General features: G+C 41.2%; 1 protein-coding gene across 3 annotated transcripts in view; it reads right to left on the bottom strand.

Annotated features, from left to right (window-relative positions):
- The window catches only part of PRORP (protein only RNase P catalytic subunit), a 163516-nt gene that overhangs the window by 7208 nt on the left and 131523 nt on the right, over positions 1-24785 (bottom strand). For 2 of the 3 annotated variants that reach the window (XM_012468895.3, XM_012468904.2), the window contains exons 6-7: positions 5834-5982; positions 2447-2642 (exon numbers count right to left, since the gene is read on the bottom strand). In XM_012468895.3, the coding sequence (XP_012324318.1) occupies positions 2447-2642; positions 5834-5982 (345 nt within the window). Of the gene's footprint in view, positions 1-2446; positions 2643-5829; positions 5983-24785 lie in introns of those variants that run through there. The other variant, XM_064365787.1, reaches the window with a different exon arrangement.

The raw sequence follows: 24785 nt of genomic DNA, 5'->3' as shown, positions 1-24785 counted from the left end.
TGAAGATGAGCCCTAATATTAGGAGTTTTTTTTTTTTTTTAAAGCTAGGGTTTCACCATGATGGCCAGGCTGGTCTTGAACTTCTGACCTCAGGTGATCCACCCACCTCGGCCTCCCAAAGTGCTAGGATTACAGGCGTGAGCCGCTGCACCCGGCCAGGAGTTCATTTTTTTTGGGGGGGGTTTTCATTTTTAAGTCTAAAGACTCTCTATAGAAGTATTACAGGCAGGTGCAGTGGCTCACACCTGTAATCCCAGCTGCAAGGGAGGTTGAGGCAGGCAGATCACCTGAGGTCATGAGTTTGAGACCAACCTGGCCAACATGGTGAAACCCCGCCTCTACTAAAAATACAAAAATTAGTTGGATGTGGTGGCACGTGCCTGTAATCCCAGCTACTTGGGAGGCTGAAGCAGGATAATTGCTTGAACCTGGGAGGTGGAGGTTGCAGTGAGCCAAGATTGTGCCATTGCACTCCAGCCTGGGTGACAGAGCAAGACTCCATCTCAAAAAAAAAAAAAAAGTATTACATTTTTGTAATACAGATGTTCTTTTGTTGCCTCTATCAGTTTTGTGTGAGAGTGAAAAGTTTCAAATACAGTCAGTCTTCCATAACTGCAGGTTCTGCATCCCTGGCAAACAACCATGGAAAATATTTGGGGGAAAAAAAAAAAGCTGTGTTCTGAACATGTACAGACTTCTTTTTTTTCTTGGCATTATTCCCTAAACAATACAGAAACTATTTATATAGCATCTACATTGTATTAGGTATTATAAATAATCTAGATATGATTCAAAGTATACGGGAGGATATGTATAGGTTATATGCAAATACTATGCCATTTTATTTAAGGGACTTGAGCATTTGAGGATTTTAGTATCTGTGAGAGGTCCTGAAACCAATTACTCATGGATACCAAGGGATAACTGTTTACAAAAGTAGAGAAATGGTATAATGAGCTTCCATGTACTCATCACCTAGCTTCAGCCATTATCAATTCATCTCTAGTCTTATTTCATCCATATGCTGCCCCCCCATATAGGTAATTTCTTCTATTTCAGTATGTATCTCTAAGAAATAAGGTTTTATTTTGCAAATGTAAGATCAATACCTTTATACCTTTATTATACTTAAGAATTAATAGTTCTTCAACTTTATCTTGCATCACTATGGTATCATTTGATACCATATTTACTATAAATCTGTTATTTTGGATATTCTTATTTATTTACTTTTATAGAGATGGGGTCTTATATCATGTTACCCAGGCTAGTCTTAAACTCCTGGGTTCAGGCAATCCTCCCACTTCGGCCTCCCAAAGTGCTGGGATTACACGAGTGAGCCACTTTACCCAGCCATTCTTATTTATTTTTAAATTGACAAATAACAATTATATATATTTATCATGTACAGCATGTTTTTGAAATATGTATACGTTGTAGAATAGTTAAATTGAGCTAATTAACATGAGCATTACTTTATATACTTATAATTTTTGTGGTGAGAACACTTAAAATCTACTCTTAGCAATTTTCAAGGATACAGTACATTGTTGTTAACTATAGTCATCATGGAACTTATTCCTCTTATCTAACGGAAACTTTTTTTCCTTTGACCAATGTCTGCCCACTCCCCTAAACCTGTTTTTTTGTTTTTAAAGACAGATTCTTGCTCTGTCACCCAGGCTGGAGTGCAGTGGCATGATCTCAGCTCACTGCAACCTCCGCCTCCCAGGTTCAACTGCTTCTTGTACCTCAGCCTCCCTTGTAGCTGAGATTAGAGGTGCATGCTGCCACGCCTGGCTAATTTTTGTATTTTTAGTAGAGACGAGGTTTCGCCATGTTGGCCAAGCTGATCTTCAACTCCTGACCTCAGGCGATTCACTCGTCTTGGCCTCTCAAAGTACTGGGATTATAGGCATGAGCCACCACACCTAGCCAATATTTTTTGATCACTGGAACATATTTATTATACCATGGAGCAGTGTACTTTTCTGTAATAACTTACTTTGGATTCTTTCCCTTTGCTTTCACACAAGATGCATCCTTATATTATAGATATCTTAACTAGAGTCAAAGGACAAGTCAATTGAGACTGTGTCATAGAAATGAATTAAGCAGGAAAAATGAATTAGCAGAAGTATAACAAACTATAAGGAATTTGAGCTATTGTAAATAAAAATAAAAAGCATATAAGAAGTCATAATTTATGACATAATTGAAGTCACAGTTGATGACATCCTAAATGTTTTAATTAATTTGGGGTTGGCCTATGAAAACTTCAGCTCTAGTAGACTCTTTCTAGGAACTGGCTAGTTCCAAATACTAACCTAAAACTGAGAAAAATAAAGCATTTAGAACCTTTAATTAGTTGACACTCTTTTTCTATGCCACATTCTTACTGTATACTTGACTCTGTTAATATTACATAGAGAACAGATACCATTACCTGAAAGGTTAGTTTTGATCCTGGAAACCCATTTATAATTGCCAGCTGATGTCCCTGCTGCCACTTAAAAAACAGGCGTTGGGTCTTGGCATCAGGCAGACAGGCCTTGTGGTCACGCATCAGGTCTTTTGTGATAAACTTGCAGTGATTTCCAGAGTGCAGTGTGGCATACAGAAGGAATGGATCATCCTTTGAGCTGAACCAGGCATAAGAAAGGACACAATCAAGCACAGCTGAAGAGGCAGAGGATAGTGTTTTTCCCCAATGCTTTTTACTTACTTGCCTTGGAGGTGCCTCTGAATTCTTGACCAACATGATCCTAGTAATACTTAAGAATCACCTGGAAGTCCTTGGCTGGTAAGCAATACTATCTAGAACACAGATGGAAAGCTGAGGGGAACAAAATGCTAATGCCTAGGATTCTCACAGCTCACTGGGCTCTTCCACTAGAACGATGAATTCTAACAATGCTCTCCTCACACTCAAAAGTTGCTTCTCTTTGGGCATTTTTCCTATTCGCCTTATCTACCACAGAGCATACCTTTTCCCACTCTCTTCACCCAAATTCAAGAAACACCCAAAATACTACAAGGACAGGATGAGACTTTTACAAGCCACCAAATAACTGGCTGCCCCTAAAGCTGAACTGGTATGTCAGAGCATCTTCTAGACAGTCACCTGGATCAGCACTCAAAATCATCTTCTTTGGTAAGAGCTAGTGACTCAGAGCCTCCAACAGACCATCAACCTTAGTACTTATCATTTTATTTTATTTTTTTGAGATGGAGTTTTGCTCTGTTGCCCAGGCTAGAGTGCAGTATGATCTCAGCTCACTGCAACCTCTGCCTCCTGGGTTCAAGCGATTCTCCTGCCTTCGCCTCCAGAGTAGCTGGGATTACAGGTGCCCACCACTATACTCAGCTAATTTTTTGTATTTTTAGTAGAGACGGGGTTTTACCATGTTGGCCAAGCTAGTCTTGAACTCCTGACCTTGTGATTTGCTAGGATTATAGGCGTGAGCCACTGCACCTGGCCAGCATTTATCATTTTAATAAATGTGCTGTAAAAATGACAGTAACAATCTTGCTTTAGGAGATTCAGACTGCAACTTGTGATTTGCCCTATGCCTTGATTCAAATGATCTTACATAGGACCATTTAAAATTTACTTTATCCTGAAGTATTTCAAGTGAAATTATAAAATGACAAAATCTGCCTTATAACTCTCCAGCAAAGAAGAAAAAGAAAAAAATGTGTGGGGTTTATGGAACAAAAATAGCAAAATGATGATAATTGTTGGAGCTGGGTAACAGTTACATGGGGACTCACTATTCACTATACTATTTTCTCTAGTGTACGTTTGAAAAGCTTCTTTGGCACATTAGTGGAAAACAAATTTGGTGTTAAGTATTTAAATATTCAAATCCAAAGCCATAGAAGGTCAGTGAATCGATCGTTACAACTGACTTTGGAACTTCAGCTGATGCAATAAATACAGACCCCAAACCAAGCAGTGAGACCACTTTCCAACAGGCTTCTTGGTCCTAACACTTCAAATTTATCTAATTCTTCCACATAAGAAAAACAATAACGATCATGATAGTGACTAACATACATGTTTTCCATGTACTTGGTGTTGTGCCAAGAGTTTTACATGAGTTATATACACATACTATCTTACTTAATCCTTAAAACAACCCCATAAAATTTACACAGGCAATAAGGAAGACACAGAGAAAGGAAAAACCTTTCCCAGACAGGAAGTGGCAGGGCCATGATCTCAACCTGGGTAAACTAATTCCCAAGGCTGAAATCTTACTACCAATGTTGCCGTGAGGTCTCCTGCTCTTTAGAGAAATGGAAGCACCATCTTCCAGCCTAAAAAAGGGATGTAGTTTGGGAACTGGCTGAGAGGTTAGCTTCTCTCTTGCTTTATGCATTGAGAGCCACTGTACTTTTTAAATAATAAATGATTTGGGGAATACTGACAAATCTTGAAGTTGTCACATTCAGACTAATGAAACCTAGATTTGGGTCTGAGGCATATACACTTTATCTAAGCAAAGTTGGAAATAAAGTTTTATTAGCATAAACAATATGAAAACCTCAATGTAAATTAAGAGTTTGTATGTGCTGTTGTGGATCTGTACTTCTCCTAATTAGCTGTTTTCTTCTTACTTTATGGCTACTGTAGGTTTGTGGGTTGTTGTTTTTTTTTTTTTTTTGAGACAGAGTCTCACTCTGTAATCCAGGCTGGAGTGCAGTGGGGAGATCTTGGCTCACTGCAATCTCTGCTTCCCAGGTTCAAGTGATTCTGCTGCCTCAGCCTCCCGAGTAGCTGGGACTACAGGTGTGCGCCACCACACCAGACTAATTGTATTTTTAGTAGAGGTGGGGTTTTGCTATGTTGGTCAGGCTGGTCTCAAACTCCTGACCTCAAGTGATCCGCCTGCCTTGGCCTCCCAAAGTGCTGGGATTGTAGGCATTAGCCACCGTGGCTGGCCCACTGCAGGTTTTGTTAGTGACCATGTTTACCATGTTCCTTTGGCTTCCGGGGAAGCTGCAGCCCAAGAGCACTTTTCTCCTTATATTTAGAATAAAATCTAGCCCTCTTGCTTATCTACCAGGACCCTCAAGGTCCTCTGTATTGCGGTCTCTGCCTTCTCTCTAATCTCAGAACTTACTACTTTCCCTCTTGCTATTATAGCTGAACTGGCCTTCTTGCTTTCCTCAAACACAAGCCAAGCTTATGCTTATGCCTGCCTCAGGGCTTTTTAAATACTTTTTGTTATTTGGGATGTTCTTCCCACTACCCCTCCCCCTTTCTCAACTCACTCCTCACTGAATTTGCCCCCCTCAGTAAGGCCGTTTTTGACCACCCCATTCACTACCCTCTGACTATCCCTTACCTAAACCCTTTCTATCTACCTTGCTTTATTGTCCCCATACTATTGATCACTACCTGGAATGACATTACCTGTTTATTTGTTTATCTTTTTATTGTAAATTCTAAGAGGGCAGGGACTTTGTCTTTTTCACTGTCTTTCTCCAGAACATAGAAGGTGCTCCTGTTTGTCAAGTATTTGCTAAATGATCTACTTAGGATCTTATGTATTCTGTGTACTAATCTCACTCCTGACTTATCTTCCCCTCACTTCTTTATCCTGATTTCCTCATCTATATAAGTTTATCCTGCCATGGAAACTGTAGTGTTTTTTCTGTTTAGAAGAAACTGTAGTTTCGTAAGTTGTCTCAAATCTTTTTTTTTTTTTTTAATGAGAGTGAGTATACATATACACGTGCATTTTAAAAATAGGTTTTAAATTAGGTAACTAACAAGCAGATGTCTGGAGCACAATACAATTCACTTATTACCTCTAACACTTACATGTTATCAGCAAAAAAACAGCGGGCTTGCTTTTGTACCTCTTCCATCTCATCCTTTCTCCACTGGGAACTCTTTCTTAGCATATGCTTCCGGCCTAGGACCAGCAGTCGCAGATTCTGTTTGGCTAGTTGAGAGACGACATTCAAGAGCTAAAAAACACAAAGCCAGCACCCCAAAAGGTCAAGGGAAGACTCTCAAATAAGTGGAGTGATTTTTCTAGCAGGCACCTCAATGGTGAAGCACTCTTTTCTGGTAAGGGGTAAGAAAACAGTCCATAACAATTTCACATCTTTGAAAGTCTGAAGAAAATGCTTCCCTATTACATATTAATGTCTAACATTTCCTATTTGTCAGGCTACATTGCAGAGGGGTTTTTCTTTTCTTTGGGAGGGACAGGGTCTCATTCTGTTGTTCAGACTAGAGTGCACAGGTACGATCATAGCTCACTGCAGGCTTGAATTCCTGGCCCAAGCAATCTTCCCACTTCAGCCTCTTGAGTAGTTGGGAACACAGATGTGTGCCACCACATCTGGCTAATTTTTTTTTTTTTTGATAGAGATGGGATCTCACTATGCTGCCCAGGCTGGTCTTCAGTGTCTGGTCTCAAGAAATTCTCCTGCCTTGGCCTCCCAAAGCACTGGGATTACAGTTGTGAGCCACTACGCCCCGTCTAGTTCAGTTGTTTTAAACTGTACTCCCTAGGGCCCACTAGGATAGAGATAGAGAGGCTCAAGAGGGATGGCATTTTGTTTCCTATACATGTCAAACCTTGCTTCAACCCAAACAGCCCAACCTTTATATATTTATAATATTCGTATTCTGCAAAAGTTTTGATTCGAACAAAGGATTCTACTTCTTTTTAAATTTGTAAATGATTAGACTAGACATGACTTTTCCATGTTATGATTTTATTGCCTTTCATTGAAATCCCTTTTCTACTAAAGATCTGTTGTTTTCTACCCTATAGCTACTTTCCAGCCAGTTACTTTATCCCTATTCTCTCTACTTCCCACTGGCTTGTATGTACATGAACTCCTCAAAGGTCTAGACTTGGGTTTTTAGAAATCTAGTACTTTGGTGAGCTTGCCCATACTCAATTTTTCATAAGGAAAAATACATAAATTACTTTCATGTACCAACTATTAAACTAAGCTATAAATGGATATTACTAAGTAAAACAAAAGCTGAAAAAATTATAATGTGTTATATAATCATGTATCAGAACTATAAAAGATCTTTAATTCATAAGAATTACTGGGCCTACAAAAATCACAAGTTGAAAGGTCTTACAGAAATCCTTAATTTTCTTGGGTCTTGGTTAGAAAAGGTATTCATTATAGTCTTTACTCATGAGTTCCTCCTCTGTAGATTTTCAGGACATTATTTAAAGTCCTATAATCAATAAAATTAATTCATTTATTTAATCCAGTATCAAATATTACATTAGTACCTGTTATATCTAATACACATGTAGACTCTGATGATCTAATAATGAATTAGCAAGGACTGAATTCCTATTTATTTATTTATTTATTTATTTTAGACAGAATCTTGCTCTGTCGCCAGGCTGGAATGCAGTGGCACAATCTGGGCTCACTTCAACATCTGCTTCCTGGGTTCAAGCGATTCTCCTGCCTCAGCCTCCTGAGTAGCTGGGACTACAGGCGCACACCACCATGTCAGCTAATTTTTGTATTTTTAGCAGAAACTGGGTTTCATCAGGTTGGCCATGATGGTCTCGGTCTCTTGACCTTGTAATCCGCCCACCTCCGCCACCCAAAGTGCTGGGATTACAGGCGTGAGCCACCCTGCCAGGCCTCTTTTTTTTTTTTGAGACAGAGTCTTGCTCTGTCACTCAGGCTGGAGTGCAGTGATGCAATCTTGGCTCACTGCAACCTCTGCCTCCCACGTTCAAGCAATTCTCTGCCTCAGCCTCCTGAGTAGCTGGGACTACAGGTGCGTGCCACCACACTCGGCTAATTTTTGTATTTTTAGTAGAGATGGGGTTTCACCATATTGGCCAGGCTGGTCTTGAACTCCTGACCTCGTGATCCACCTGCCTCAGCCTCCCAAAGTGCTGGGATTACAGGAGTGAGCCACCACGCCTGGCCAGCTGAATTTTTAAAATATTACTGTTAAATGCTTTGGACTGATAATGAATTTTTGTCTGTAAGGAAATAATAAGATTAGCAATGAGTGGACAAAAATTGGCTTTCTTTATCCCTAATTATTATTATTTATCTTATCCCTAATAAGACAAAAATTGGCTTTTTTAATCCCTAATTATTATTATTTTTATTATTATAAGACAAAAATTATTTTCTTATCCCTAATAAGACAAAAATTGGCTTTATCTCTAATTATTATTATTATTATAAGACAAAAATTATTATTATTTATCTTATCCCTAATAAGACAAAAATTGACTTTTTTAAATCCCTAATTATTATTATTATTATTATTTTGAGGCAAAGTCTTGCTCTGTTGCCCAGGCCAGAGTGCAGTGGTGCAATCTCGGCTTGCCACAGCCTCTGCCTCCTGGATTCAAGCAATTCTTCTGCCTTAGCTTCCTGAGTAGCTGGGACTACAGGTGTGCACCACCATGCTTGGCTAATTTTTATATTTTTAGTAGAGATGGGGTTTCACTATGTTGACCAGGCTGGTCTTGAACTCCTGACCTTGTGATCTGCTTGCTTTGGCCTCCCAAAGTGCTAGGATTACAGGCATGAGCCACTGCGCCTGGACTTTTATCCAAAATTATTAGTTCTACAATTAAGACATAGAATGGGCTGGGTATGGCAGCTCGCATTTGTAATCTTAGCACTGTGGGAGGCTGAGACTGGAGGACTGCTTGAGGCCAGAAGTTTTAGAATAGCCTGGACAACATAGCCAGACCCTATCTCTATTAAAAAAAAATTAAGCCAGGTGCGGTGGCCTCTCACCTGTAATCCCAGCACTTTGGAAGGCCAAAGTGGGTGGATCACTTGAGGTCAGGAGTTTGAGACTAGCCTGGTGAAACTCCGTCTGTACTAAAAATACAAAAATTAGCTGGCCATGGTGGCACACGCCTGTAATCCCAGCTACCAGGAGGCTGAGGCAGAAGAACTGCTTGAACCCAAAAGGCAGAGGTTGCAGTGAGCTGAGATCACACCACTGCACTCCAGCCTGAATGACAGAGCAAGATTCCATCTCAAAAAAAATAAATGAATAAATAAATTTAAAAAATAAATAAAAATTAGCCAGGCATAAGTGGCATGCACCTGTGGTCTTTGCTACCTGAGAGGCTGAGGCAGGAGGACTGTTTGAGGAGTTCAAGGCTACAGTGAGCTACAATTACACCACTGCACTCCTGCGTGACAGAGTGAGACACTATCTCTTAAATTAAAAAAAAAAAAAAGAATGGACACAACTTGCCCACTTCATGTGAGCTAACGCTCAAGCAGGTAATTACCTTAAGGACACCAAACCCAAAGATTTACAACTAGTAAAATATAGTTCTTTCCTTCAAAGCTAGGAGTAGTGGTTTCTGTGTTCAAGCAGTTATTTCCTAGACCGCTCTATGTGTAAGGCATATGGTAGGTATCACAGCCACAGAATTTTAAGCCATAGTCCCTGCCTTTAGTAAGGGAGTACCCCTTTTTTTTGTGTCACTCAGGCTGGAGTGCAGTGGCACAATTTCGGCTCACTGCAACCTCCGCCTCCCAGGTTCAAGCGATTATCCTGCCTTAGCCTCCCGAATACCTTGGATTACAGGTGCCTGTGACCAGGCCCGGCTAAGTTTTGTATTTTTAGTAGAGAGAGGGTTTCACCATGTTGGCCAGGCTGGTCTCAAACTCTTGACCTCAGGTGATCCACCCACCTTGGCCTCCCAAAGTGTTGGGATTACAGTCATGAGCCACCGTGCCCAGCCCCCAATATTTTCTTATGTAACTATCAAGACTAAGAAAACATGTATCCTGGCTCTACACTATTGGATGGGTCATAAATATTTTCTTTTTTTTCTGTTAATAAATATTTTATAGTTAGCTGAAGAATATACCCAACATCTATTTTCTTTTTTCTTTTTTGAGATGGAGTTTCGCTCGTTACCCAGGCTGGAGTGCAATGGCGTGATCTCGGCTCACCATAACCTCCGCCTCCTGGGTTCAGGCAATTCTCCTGCCTCAGCCTCCTGAGTAGCTGGGATTACAGCCACGCGCCACCATGCCCAGCTAATTTTTTGTATTTTTAGTAGAGACGGGGTTTCACCATGTTGACCAGGATGGCCTTGATCTCTTGACCTCGTGATCCACTCACTTTGGCCTCCCAAAGTGCTGGGATTACAGGCGTGAGCCACCGCGCCCGGCAACAAAAACTATTTCTGATACTGATTGCTTAGGTTTCCAGGCAACTGGGAAAACACGGCTTAAAGATAAATACAGTTGGGTCTTCATAGCTATATCCTGGTTCAGATAAATGGCTTTGAGTTTACTAATAAAGACAGAGCCCAAGGAAGAGCAGAAAAACCTATCTTGAACTACTCTGGGGCACCATCTTGTGGCTGAGAAGTCTCCACTCAAAGCAGCTCAGTGAAAACAAAAGAAAATAAATGAAAGACACAAGGAAAAAGATGAGTGTGCAGCATAAAGGCACTGGCCTGAAACTCCATGACAGTCCAGCCATGAACCCACTTCCTCTGGGGTAAATTCCAAGGCTGGATCCAGTGGGCTGAGTCAGTGTCACAGGTATATTTAGAATAGTTTTTTAAAAAAGAGAGAAAATTCAACTTAAAATTCTATCTTAGATCAAAAATAAAACCAGGAAGGAAAATGGAGTAGATGTACTTCTCCTTTTGTCTCCCACTAAGTGCAACTAAAAACCTTCGACATTATATATAAAATAAACTTAAGAAGACTTTGAAAGGTAGAAGGAAAACTGGCAAACTGGCTGGGGACCTCAATACACAAGAACTGACACGGTGATGAGTTCCCTGGGTTTTCTTTTTGGCACATATATCCCAGAATTGGAGCTGAAGCATCTGTCAACCTAGAAATGCCAATGTGTACAGACAAAAAAACCCAGCAGGCCAGGAGTGGTGGCTTACGCCTGTAATCCCAGCACTTTGGGAGGACAAGGCGGGCAGAGCATGAGGTCAGGAGATTAAGACCATCCTGGCCAACACGGTGAAACCCTATCTCTACTAAAAATACAAAAATTAGCCGGGTGTAGCAGCATGTGCCTGTAGTCCCAGCTACTTGGGAGGCTGAGGCAGGAGAATGGCTTGAACCTGGGAGGCGAAGGTTGCAGTAAGTCTAGATTGTGCCACTGCACTCCAGCCTGGGCAACAGCACGAGACTCAGTCTCAAAAAAACCACCACTACCACCAACAAAAAACTAACAAAGTCTTGTTCTCTCTAGTCAAAAGACCAGGAAAGACGCAGTCTTAGTCAGAAAACTTGGTAAAAAAAAAATAATAATAACATCAGTAGACTATGATGCTGTGTATGTGTGTGTATCTGTGTGTATATAAAACAACTAGAGTTGGCTGGGCATGGTAGTTCATACTTGTAATCCCAGCACTTTGAGAGGTCAAGTTGGGTGGATCGCTTGAGTTCAGGAGTTTGAGACCAGCCTGGGAAACAAAGCAAGACCTTGTCTCTACTAGAAATAAAAAAAATTAGTTGGGCATGGTGGTGTGCGCCTGTGGTCCCAGCTACTCTGGAGGCTGAAGTGGGAGGATCCCTTGGGCCCCGTAGATCGATGCTGCAGTGAGCTATGATAATGCCACCGCACTCCAGCCTGTGCAACAGAGTGAGATCCTATCTGAAAAAAACCCCACCAAAAAAAAAAAACCCAAAACACCTATAGTGACCATCAAAAATGCTATACAAAGAGATACACTCAAAAATACTATATATTTTGTTTTATTTTATTTATTTTTTGAGACAGAATCTCACTGTCTCCCAGGCTGGAGTGCAATGGTGTAATCTCAGCTCACTGCAACCTCCGCCTCCTGGGTTCAAGTAATTTTCTTACCTCAGCCTCCCAAATAGCTGGGATTACAGGCGTACAGCACCATGCCCAGCCGTTTTTTTGTTTTGTTTTGTTTTTGTTTTGTATTTTTAGTAGAGACAGAGTTTCACCATGTTGACAAGGCTGGTCTTGAACTTCTGACCTCAAATGATCTACCTGACTCAGCCTCCCAAAGTGCTGGGATTACAGGTGTGAGTCACTGTGCCCAGCCAAAAACACTATAGATTTTAAAAAGCCATTATAGAGAAATACAAATGGAATTCTAAAAAAGTTCAGTAGTCCACAGGAAGGAAGGAAAAGTAAAGCAGAGACAAAACACAGAAAACAAAAAATAAATAGCAAGTATAAGCCCTAACATATCAATAACAATATGAGGTAGAAAAAGTCTACATATACCACTTGGCCAGGCACAGTGGCTAGCATCTGTAATCCCACACTTTGGGAGGCTGAGGCAGGCAGATCACCTGAGGTCAGGAGTTCAAGACCAGCCTGGCCAACATGGTGAAACACCATCTCTACTAAAAATACAAAAATTTAGTCAAACGCAGTGGTGCATGCCTGTGGTCCCAGCTACTCCGGAGGCTGAGGCAGGAGAATTGCTTGAACCCGTGAGGCAGAGGTTGCAGTGAGCCAAGATCATGCCACTGCACTCCAGCGTGGGCAACAGAGCAAGACTTCAACACAAAATAAAATAAAAAGTCTACATATATCAATTAAAATACAGAGGCTGGCAGAGTGTATTAAAAAACATGACCCAACTACCTACTATCTAAAAGAAACTCACTTCAAATTAACTATATAGACTGGTGGAAAGTAGAAGAATGGAAAAAGTTAAATAGCATGCAAACGATGAAAGGAAAGCTGGAATGGCTACAATATTAAATAGACTTCAGAGCAGAGAAAATTACCAGAGACACAAAAGACGTTATATAATGATAAAGGCCGGGCGCGGTGGCTTTGGGAGGCCGAGGCGGGTGGATCACGAGGTCAAGAAATCGAGACCATCCTGGTCAACGTGGTGAAACCCCGTCTCTACTAAAAATACAAAAATTAGCTGGGCATGGTGGCGCGCGTCTGTAGTCCCAGCTACTTGGGAGGCTGAGGCAGGAGAATTGCTCGAATCCAGGAGGCGGAGGTTGCGGTGAGCCAAGATCGCGCCATTGCACTCCAGCCTGGGTAACAAGAGCGAAACTCCTTCTCAAAAAAAAAAAAAAAAAAAGAAAAGAAAACATAGCAATCTTTTTTTTTTTTTTGTCTTTTTATTTTTTTTCCAGCTTGGGTTGTCACCAAGAAAACATAGCAATCTTAAATGTGTGCACCAAACAAGAGTTATACATTTATGAAAGCAAAAGCTGACAGAACCAAAAGGAGAAATAGCCAAATCTACAATTACAGTTGGAGACCTCAACACTCCTCTGTCAACAATTGAGAGAACAACTAGACAGGAAATCAGCAAGTATCTAGAAGAACTCAGCATCGGCATCCAGTTCATGAATTGGAAGGCTATAGCTAGTAAAGGCAAAGGAAGTAGAATAGATAAAACAATTTTGAAAAGAAATAATGAAGTGGAAAAATCAGTCTACCTCATTTTAGTCCTTCTTATACAGCTATGGTGATCTAAATTGTGTGATAACAGTGGAAGGATACATTCTGGAGATTGGACCACATAGCAGAACAAAATAAACCATACGTGGTTCATTCTAGAGCATATCTAAAATTCCAAACTGATCCAAGAACTAATGCCTCCTGAGTTCCCAATGCCTCAAGCTTAATCTAAAATAAGATACCACTCTGCCCTGCCCCCCGCCTGCCCCATCCCACACAAGACATCACTGGTCCTCCATAGGGATACCTTCCCTTACTGATAAGGAGTACATTTGGCCCAGACTTCTGGAATGGGAAGATGGAGGCTTTCTCAAGCCAGACTCATCATCTTAGAATTCTTTTTTTTTTCTCTCTTCTGATTTGGAGTTTTTGTTTCCAATATTTCCAACTATTTCACCTTTCCTTTCCACAAAATCATTTTTCCTTGAAATATTTCTCCTTCTACCACTGTATTTTCTTTATTCAGATTACTAGCAGGGTTAAATTTTAATTTTCTGTCTACTATTTTTCCTCAAGATGATTAAGGATAACTCTGAAAATCAGAAGAATAAAAACATATTTATCAGGTGTGGTGGCTCATGCTTGTAATCCCAACTTTGAGAAGCCAAGGTGGGAGGATTGCTTGAACCCAGGAGTTTGAGACCAGCCTGAGCAACATGGTGAAACCCTGTCTCAAAAAAAAAAAAATATTTCAGATTAATATTTGGTTTAAACTTTTTCTGGTTTGGCTTCTGCCCTAATTTGGCTTATCTCCAGTAGGAGGAGATAAGAGTTTTTTTGTTTTTTTTTTAATTCATATGTGACACATTAACTTCTGATGAAAAGTAGTTCCTGAGCTTAGGGTAAAAATAGAGTTGGCAGGGCCTCATGGGTTAGAAATAACTGTAGGGATGCTCCAGAAATAGAAAAGCTGCCTGGGAGGTAAGAGAGGCCAGTGAGAACAAGAGCTTTTCTGAATAATCCTAAACAGCAACTGTTAACTTCCTTTCCCTGTGCTTATACTTTTTCACCTCCTCCTCTGCAGTCTATGGCACTTCCTGGGGTTGTGTGGAGTGTAGCTGTTCAAAAACTCTAAAGCCTTTGGGATCTGATGTCTATAGAAATTAGAAATTCTATGTTAGTTCCTCAGCAAGGTAACTATCATCAATATATCTCATTTATAAGAACATTCATTATGGGATACCTCCAGGCAAGAACTTAAAAACTGTTTTGGAAGCAACCCAAATGTCGATTTCTGAAAGATGAATGGATCAATAAAATGTGGTATATACATATAGTAGATTATTATTCAGCCTTAAAAAGGAATGAAATTCTAATATATGCTACAACATGGATGAACTTGAAAACTAAGTGAAAGAAGCCAGACACTAACGGACAAATATTGAATGATTCCACTTATATAAGTTACCTAAAGTAGTCAAATTCATAGAGACAGCATAGAATGGTGGTTGTCAGGAGCAGCAGGGAGAGAATGAGGAGCTATTGTTTAAGTGATACAGAGTTTCAGTTTGGGAAGATGAGAAAAGTCTGGAGATGAATGGCGGCAATAGCTGCACAACACCATGAAGTACTTAAATGTCACTGAACTAACTGTACTGAAAAACAGTTAAAATGGTCAGTTTGATGTTAAATATATTTTACAACAATAAAAGATTTTATCAGGCCAGAGGCAGTGGCTCACGCCTGTAATGCCAGCACTTTGGGAGGCCGAGGTGAGCGAATCACTTGAGGTCAGGAGTTTGAGACCAGCCTGGCCAACATGGTGGAACCCAGTCCCTATTAAAAATACAAACAAATTAGCTGGGTATGGTGGCAGGCGCCTGTAGTCCCAGCTACTTGGGAGGCTGAAGCAGGAGAATCGCTTAAACCTGGGAGGAGGAGGTTGCAGTAAACGGAGATGGTGCCCCTGCACTGTAGCCTGAGCGACACAGTGAGACTCGGTCTCAAAAAAGAAAAAAAAAAAATTTTACCATAAAAATTTTAAGTATAAACAAAAGTTGGCAGAATAGCATAATGAACTGCCATATACCCATCAATCAGCTGCAATAATTATCAGCTCATGGCCAATCCAATTTCAACTATATACCCATTCACTTCCTTCCCCCAGATGATTTTGAAACAAATCCCAGACACATCATTTCACTTGTAAATATGTTGGAATGCATTCCTAAATATAAGAATGCTTTAAAAGATAAGCACAGGGCTGGGTGTGGTGGCTTATGCCTGTAATCCCAGCACTTTGGGAGGCTGAGGTGGCCTGGCCAACATGGTAAAATCCCATCTCTACTAAAAATAACAAAAATTAGCTGGGTGTGGTGGCGGGCACCTGTAATTCCAGCTGCTCAGGAGGCTGAGGCAGGAGAATCACTTGAGCCTGGGAGGCGGAGGTTGCAGTGAGCCGAGATTGTGCCACTGCACTCCAGCATGGGCAACACAGCAAGACTCTGTCTCAAAAAAAAAAAAAAAAACAAAAACAAAAACAAAAAGCTAAGCACAGGCCATGCTCAGTGGCTCTCGCCTGTAATTCCAGCTTTTTGGGAGGATGAGGCAGGCAGATCACTTGAGGTCAGTTTTAGGCCAGCCTGGCCAATTTGGTGAAACCTCATCTCTACTAAAAATACAAAAAAATTAGCTGGGTGTGGTGGTATGTGCCCATAATTTCAGCTACTCAGGAGTCTGAGGCAGGACAATCGCTTGAACTTGGGAGACAGAGGTTGCAGTAAGCCGAGATTGTGCCACTGCACTCCAGCCTGGGCAACAGAGCGAGACTCCATCTCAAAGAAAAGAAAAAAGATAAGCACAATAATATCACATCTTAAAAAATGAACAATTCCTTAATTTCAAATATCCAATCAGTGTTCACATTTCTTTTTCTTTTTTTTTTTGAGACAGAGTTTCCCTCTGTCACCCAGGCTGGAGTGCAGTGGCACGATCTCGGCTCACTGCAACCTCTGCCTCCTGGGTTCAAGTGACTCATATGCCTCAGCCTCCCAAATAGCTGGGATTACAGGCGTGAGCTGCTGTGCCCATCCTGATAAAATATTTTATTGTTGCAAAATATATTTAACATAAAATTTATGTAACATAAATTTTATATGTAACAATTGTGATTCATATTTGAGTCACAGTTGTTTTTTGAATAAGGATCTAAAAAAGTCCCATACATTGAAATTGCCTGATATCTCTTTTAAGATTCTGTATAAGCTCTTTCTCCATTTATGTTTTCTCCCTTATAGTTTAAGGCATATGTTTGCTTATACAAAATTTCCTCCATTTAGATTTGACTGATTACATCCCTATGGTATCACATAACATAGTCTACAGTCTTCTATGCTTCTTGTAAACTGGCAGTTGAATCTAAAGGCTGGGTTTGGTGGTGCATGCGTGTAGTCCCAGCTACTTGGGATGCTGAGAGGATTGCTTGAGCCCTGTAGTTCAAATGTAGCCTGGGCAACACAACAAGACCCTATCTCTTAAAATAAAATATTACGGTCCTGATGAAGTGAGAAGTCCAGTTCATTTATCAAACATTAACAAGAACCTCCTCTGTAAGTCTCTAGGCATGGGGCATTTGAGATACAGATATAAAAACACAGTTATCCCTAACCTCAAGGACTTTGCAGTCAAATGATTGTAACATAACGAATATACTAAGATGAAACACAAAGGATTGTACTTCAATCAGACTGTGGACGATGAGGGTGGCCAGGAAGTCATCACAGAGGAAGTGACAGCTGAGCTGAGTTTTCAGATGAACTAGCTCAGCAAGGAATGGGAATTTCCAAGGACAAGAGCAGCAAGTTGAAGGTGGGGGCTCTTTATTAGCACACTGAATTTGAGGAACTGCAAGGTGTCTAAATGTGACTCAAGCAGAGGTGTGGGAGGATGGCAGGGGACGTGCCAGAAGTAAGACTGGAAATGAATGCAACGGTTAGATCTCAGGGGTCTTTATAAGAAGTCTTTTCCTGCCTGAAAGCAATGTTGCCGGGGTGGGGGAGGGGGATCAAAGGATTTAAAACAGAAGAGTGACATGACTACCATTTTAGAGAGATCAAAATTGTGGACTGCATGAAGGCTGGGCTAGAAAAGGGAGATCAATTAGGAGGCTTCTGCCGTAATACAGGCAAGAGATAATGAGAAAATTGGCAGTAAAGAGGAAGAGAACAGAGCCCTCTGGGAGTTAGTAAAGCAGAGCTGAGCAGGCTTAGTCACTGACTGGATGTGGGAAATAAGGAGAGGGACAAAGCAAGACAGACTGGACGGCTGGATAGATGATGGTACCAAGACACAGTCTATGAGAGGAGGAGCTTTTCATATCCCAAGGTGGGAGAGATCTAGTAGGTAGCCAGTTATGTGGCTCTATCACTTAGTAGAGGGATCTGGGCTGCAGATAAACATTTGGGAGTCATTCAGGGAACACACAATGGCAGATGCCATCAGAGTAGATGAGCTGTAACAGGATAGGTAAAATATCTGGAGAGAAGATAGTGAAGGATGACACCGCTGGAATACCATTATTTAAAGGAAGGGGTGCTAAGAAAAGCTTAAACAGAGACTAAGGCATGACCAAAAAGATAAAAAAACCAGGAGACAGTGGTCTCTCAGAAAGAAACTATAAGGAGCATTTCAAGAAGGAGGGAGTGGCTGTGTAGCAGTGCTATGGGGACACCACGTAAGATAAGAACCAAAGTGTGGCCTGTGACCAGGGGGCAGGAGTGAGAGTTAAGTTGGTTCCCTAAATCCTATATAAGGATGCACAGTTTGCTTTGCCCAGAGAGACTGTCCTACAAGTACAGCTCTATTTTGTCTGAGCAAACAATCAGTTCTGCTCTTCATTTCAGATACTGAGTGTTGTGGCCTCTTCCAAATCCAACCCCCAGAAGCTTTACTGTGAAGGAAGAAAGGTTTTTTTTTTAATTATTTTTTTTAAACAGTCTCATTCTGTTGCCCAGGCTGGAGGACTGCAATGGCACAAATCACAGCTCACTGCAGCTCATTCACAGCTCAACCTCCTGGGCTCAAGTGATTGTCTCACCTCAGCCTCCTGAGTAGCTGGGACTATAGGTGCACACCACAATACCTGGCTAATTTTCATATAATTTGTAGAGATGGGGTTTCACCATGTTGCCTAGGCTGGTCTGGAATTCCTGATCTCAAGCAGTCTGGCTGCCTTGGCCTCCCAAAGTACTGGGATTACAGGTGTGAGCCACTGCACCCGAGCAGCAGAAAGTTTCTAGATTTTTTTAAGGATGGAAGAGACTTGAGAATATTCATATTCTGATCAGAAAAAGTAAGTAGCAAGGTAGAGGCTGAGGATATGGGGACAGAAAGGAAAACAAGGTTCCTGAGAAAGCAGGGGATAGAATCTAGAGAACAGGTGGAGAGAACACCTCTTGCCACTGAGATGGAAGGATAAGGATGGGTCTAGACACAGGAGAGTCTGATTGTGTGGTTTGTGTGTAGGTGTGTTTATGAAGACATGTGAATTCGTTTATCCTGATATTTTCTATTTTCTGTGTGCAACAGGAGGCAAGTCATCGGCAGAGGGATGGTGGAGGGGGTGGAGTAGGAGGCTTGAGGGCAACAGTGCAGATGAGATATAGCTGGTGTGGGGACTGGGAGAGGGAGCTGACTGCAGACACGTAGAGGGTAAAGCCCAGACATGGCTGGAGACCAGTCACACCTACAGGAAGTAGCAGTTAGCCCAGTGGGAGATTTACAGGGCTAAGCATCCTGCCTGCACCATGAATGAAGGCAACTGAAAGATAGCCAGTGAAGATAATGACTACCTTCTTTTTATTTTTTTGTTCTGTTTTGTTTTTGAAACAGGGTTTCACTCTGTTACCAAGGCTGGAGTACAGCAGTGGCACAAACATGGCTCACTGCAGGCTCGATGTCCTGGGCTCAAACCATTCTCCTGCTTCAGCTTCCTAAGGAGCTGGGACCACAGGCATGTGCCCCTATACCCGGCTAATTTTTTTCTTTTTTAGAAATGGGGTCTCACCATGTTACCCAGGCTAGACTTGAACTCCTAGGCTTAAGCAATCCTCCCACCTTGGCCTCCCAAAGTATGGGCCACGATTGACTTCTGGTTTCATGTTAATATTTGACCAAAATAATACTCTGGTTTCATGTTAATATTTGACCAAAATATTTGTACTTTCTAGTAGAAACATAATTGGAAACATCAGTCATCTAATATCATTCTTCCTATTTATTTACTATTAGTAATTGGAGATACTATTCTAAATTTATATTTACATCAGTTTAGGATCCGTGGTTTTGTGTTCTGGTCCAAGGTAGGATTCCTCAAGTACCCTCTTGCCTGCACCTGTGCCTCCTCTACCCCTCCACTAACCTAACAGTGTTATTAAAATTTATCAAGTCTCCACACGTGATGGCTCATGCCTATAATCCCAGCACTTTGGGAGGCTGTGGTGGGTGGATCATGAGGTCAGGAAACCAGCCTGGCCAACATGGTGAAACCCTGACTCTACTAAAAATACAAAAATTAGCCGGGCATGGTGGCAGTGCCTGCAATCCCAGCTATTCAGGAGGCTGAGGCAGGGGAATTGCTTGAACCTGGGAGGTGGAGATTGCAACGAGCCGAGATTGTGCCACTGCACTCCAGCCTGGACAACAGAGCAAGACTCTGTCTCCGGGGGAAAAAAAAATCAAGTCATCATTAACAAAAATATTAAACATTATTTACATACAATTTTTTGTAAAGATGAAATTATCTTTGATCATTTTCTATTATTTCTCACAGCAATTTATGAGGGAAGTCAGCAGTGTTTTCTCATTTCGACAATAAGGAAGCTAAAGGAAAGAGAAATTAGGGACTTAGTCAAGGTGTTCCTATCTGGTAATTAAAGAAAGGATCTTGTTTTTGCAATTGCGAATTATGCTGCTATAAACTTGCATGTGCAAGTATCTTTTTCACATGACTTCCATGCCCATCAATCAACAGGTGGATAAAGCAACCGTGGTGTGTGTGTGTATATATATATATATATATATATATATACACACACATGATGGAACACTACTCAGCCATAAAAATGAATGAATTAATGGCATTCTCAGTGACCTGGATGAAATTGGAGACGACTATTCTAAGTGAAATAACTCAAGAATGGAAAACCAATCATCTAATGTTCTCACTCACAAGTGGGAGCTAAGCTATGAAAATGCAAAGGGGAAAGAATGACACAGTGGATTTTGGGGATTTAGGGGGAAAGAGTGGGAAGGGGGTGGGAAGGGGGTAAGGGATGAAAAACTACAAATTGTGTGCAGTGATGAGTGCACCAAAATCTCACAAATCACCACTAAAGAACTTAATCATGTCTTCAGCGAGGTTATGTTTTTTATTCTAAAAAAAAAGAAAAAGAAAAAAGAGCCAGGCGCAGTGGCTCACACCTGTAATCCCAGCACTTTGGGAGGCCAAGGTGGGTGGATCACAAGGTCAAGAGATCGAGACCATCTTGGCCAACACAGTGAAACCCCATCTCCACTAAAAATGCAAAAATTAGCTGGACGTGGTGGTGCGTGCCTGTAGTCCCAGCTACTCGGAAGGCTGAGGCAGGAGAATTGCTTGAACCCGAGAGGCGGAGGTTGCAGTCAGCCAAAATTGCACCACTGCACTCAAGCCTGACACCTGGTGACAGAGTGAGACTGTCTCAAAAAAAAAAAAAAAAAAGAACTTAATCATGAACTAAACACCACCTTTTCCCCAATAACCTATGGAAATAAAAACTTAAAAAAAAGAAAGAAAATGGAGATTGGCCATCCCCCCCAAAAATAAAAAATAAATAAAGGATCTCAAAACCACCTGGCTTTCAAGGCAAGTTCTCTCTGGCAATATCTCATTCTTTTAATGACTTTAGGAAACAAGCAGAGGCCTATTTGATAAGGTGGTTCAGGGAGGCCATGTGTGAGTGCTTAAGTACATTTCCTTCCTCAATCTACCTCTCCACCTTCTGGTTAACTTCCCTTCCTTTAATAAATCAGTCCAGGGATGGTGAGAAGGTGCACTTTATCTGAGCCTTAGTTAGGGGCAGGCCCCAAATTCTATTCAGCTAGTCTGACACTGCTTGGATAATGCATCAGTGTCATTGCCTGGCAGCTTCTGATGTTATTATTCTATGTGTGAAATGAATCAATGTAAATAGCTCTTCAGGAACCAGAGGATGTTCACAGACCCCTAAACTCAATAATAATTTTCTTCTCTCTAAAGGACCTGATGTAGAAGAAGAGTCTGATTAGTAGAAACTGTTCTCCCTGAAAATTGTCAGTAGCTGTTATTAGTCCAAATTGGGAGTAGGTAGGGTGTTTGCTGAGCAAGGCACCATGCATTTGAAGGGTATAAGACATTTTTTCTTTTTCTGAGACAGAGTCTTGCTTTGTCACTAGGCTGGCGTGTAGTGCCACAATCTTGGCTCGCTGCAACCTCCACCTCCCAGATTCAAGCAATTCGCCTGCCTCAGCCTCCAGAGTAGCTGGGACTACAGGCATGTGCCACCACTCCCAACTAATTTTTTGTATTTTAGTAGAGATGGGGTTTCACCATGTTGGCCAGGCTGGTCTCGATCTCCTGACCTCATGATCTGCCTGCCTTGGCCTCGGCCTCCCAAAGTGCTGGGATTACCGGCGTGAGACACCGTGCTCAGCCATCTCTTTTTTTTTTTTGAGACCGAGTCTTGCTCTGTCATCCAGGCTAGACTGCAGTGGTGTGATCTTGGTTCACTGGGTTCAGGTGATTCTCCTGACTCAGCCTCCCGAGTAGCTGGGACCACAGGCATTAGCCACCATGCCTGGCTATTTTTTGTATTTTTGGTACAGACAGGGTTTCGCCATGTTGCCCAGGCTGGTCTCAAACTCCTGACCTCAAGTGATCTGCCCACCTGGGCCTCCCAAAGGGCTGGGATTACAGGCATGAGCCACTGTACCTGGTCCCTTTTCTCGGATAAAACCATGTGAGGGTGCACACCAGAAAGGATGTAAAGTGATTTAGTCTTTGACCTGCCTCCTCTTTACATAGTCACATAGCTATAGTTCAGAACCTGAACTTTGAAAGGAGAGCAAATTAATTTTAAATATATGATGATGTTTAAGGCAGTATCTTTAGTTATAAGCCGAGATATTTAAAATTCCATAAAAAAGGAAGTTCTTAAAATAACCACAGGTAACCCACATAGTGTTCTGACATGAAGGATTTCTAATACCAGGTCCACAACTGTTTGGGAGATTAAAGCCAGGATATATACTATCACACTGTCTTTAAGAAAAAAAAAAAGCTAGGAAATTTATCTTCATTTTTTTGGTCTTGCTCTGTTATCCAGGCTGCAGTGCAGTGACATGATCACGGCTTATTGTGGTCTCAATCTCTCAGGCTCAAACAATCCTCCCACCTCAGCCTTGCAGGTGCACACTATCATGACTGGCTAATTTTTTTTTTTTTAGAGATAGGGTCTCATGATATTGCCCAGGCTGGTCTTGAACTCCTGGGTTCAAGCAATCTTCCTGCCTCTGCTTCTCAAAGTGCTGAGATTATAGGTACGAGCCACTATGCCTAGCCCATCTTCACTTTTTATGTGATTACTTCACTAAAGATAACCTCATGGTAATTTGGGGCTTGAACTGGAATTAATTGTCCTGGGTAGGAATTTTCCTATTTGGGTCTGGCTGGATTTGAGGATATAATGGGGTTAAGTCAAAAGCAGACAAGAGAAAGCAAGAAAAGTAAATATTCTTTCATGTGCATTTATTAATTTTGACAATTATTTCCCACAAACTGAGAGAATGCAAGACCACTTCAGGGACAAAGACAATGATTGATGAACTCTCTTGAGGCAGTGTTCCAGAACTCAGGAGATCACAAACATAATGCCTGAAATTGATGCATTGTGCTTGCCACAAAATTGACAGCGGAAAAAACAGGGAAGTCATAACTTACACTAGTCCAGTGGAGTTTTCTACTTGTTTTTATGATGCTATTACTCTCTGCAGGTTAGCTAATACCCAGTTTAAGTCCCTTCTTTGTCTTCATTCCTCTTGCTTTTCTCTTGAGCTAAGTTTTGGGAAGAGAATCCCTGTCCTAGACATAGAGTGACTCTGTATTTCTCAAATGACTGCTATATTCAACATTTTTCTGTGTACCTCTGAAAATGCCACCAATGGGGAGTGCAGAAAACCTAACAAAGTTGTGGCTTGAGGCTTCAAGCTTCAAATACTCTTGTCATATTTTCATTACTCGGCTGCTCCATTGGTGCTGCCCTGGCCTCAGTTATACCTTTGACAGCTGTTGCTGCTTGCAGAGAGAGGAGGAGATCATGATTTATTTAAAGAAAGCTTAATCATATTGTCTTGCTGGAACTAATTATATTATATATAATTAATTATATATTATATATATACCATACAACAGACAGATTAGAACTTAATGAAAATGAGAGAATTGGAAGATGAGAAAAAGAAGCTTTCACTGGGTGATATTTTAAGGGCTGCAAGTTTTTAAGTCTGGGGTGTATCCAGAGGAAAGAGGCTGAGGCTGACTGAGCAGGAGTCCTACTTCTACCTCTTTGTACACAGATCTGAAAGTATTTGTTGACTGACTCACTATATAAAGCACTTCGAATTTCGGGAAAAAAACGGATCTATGGATATATACAAAATACTATTACTTCATTATAACGTCATAAATGATCCCACTGGTTTACATTAGACCCACCATGTCCTATATCCTGCTTTCGTCTGTCTTTGGTATTTTAGGGAATTTCAATTATCTCATCTTGTCCTTAGTCAATGAAACAATTCTACGGAGGAAGAGAAATGCCCTTCCTGCTTTGGGAACATCCTGTCAAGTGTGGGATGTTTCCTGCTCAGCACTATCTTCTATGATGCCATTAGCACCCACACAGTCATCCAGCCTTTTAGAAAACTATTAAATTGTTGGCCTAGATGGATTTCCCCAGCTAGCTGAGAGTCAAAGCTGTCTAAAAGCCAGAAGATTTGCCTCCTGATGCATAGGGTGACTTTTCTCCGAACATTTACATGCATTTGGTCTCTTTAGTTTCTCTGTAAGATATCTGTGTTCCCTTCTTATCCTGTGAGGCAAGAAAGGATAGGTATTTTGAAGACCAAAAACTAATTTCGGGAAGATTAAACTAACTTAGTTTGATACACTTAAATTTCCACTCTCAAAAGGTTTACTGAAAATTCCCCATAGGGTTCTAGGTCCAGTCCATATATAGGGAATAATTTGTTCACTCTGGGAAAGTACATGAATACTGTCAGGATCAAAGGGCTCCATTTCATGACTAGAAGAGAAAGAGTA

The sequence above is a fragment of the Aotus nancymaae genome, unplaced genomic scaffold, assembly GCF_030222135.1.
Source record: "Aotus nancymaae isolate 86718 unplaced genomic scaffold, 86718_ANA_hifiasm-v0.15.2.pri h1tg000062l, whole genome shotgun sequence".
Lineage (NCBI taxonomy): Eukaryota > Metazoa > Chordata > Mammalia > Primates > Aotidae > Aotus > Aotus nancymaae.
This window is presented reverse-complemented; position numbering and strand designations above follow the sequence as displayed.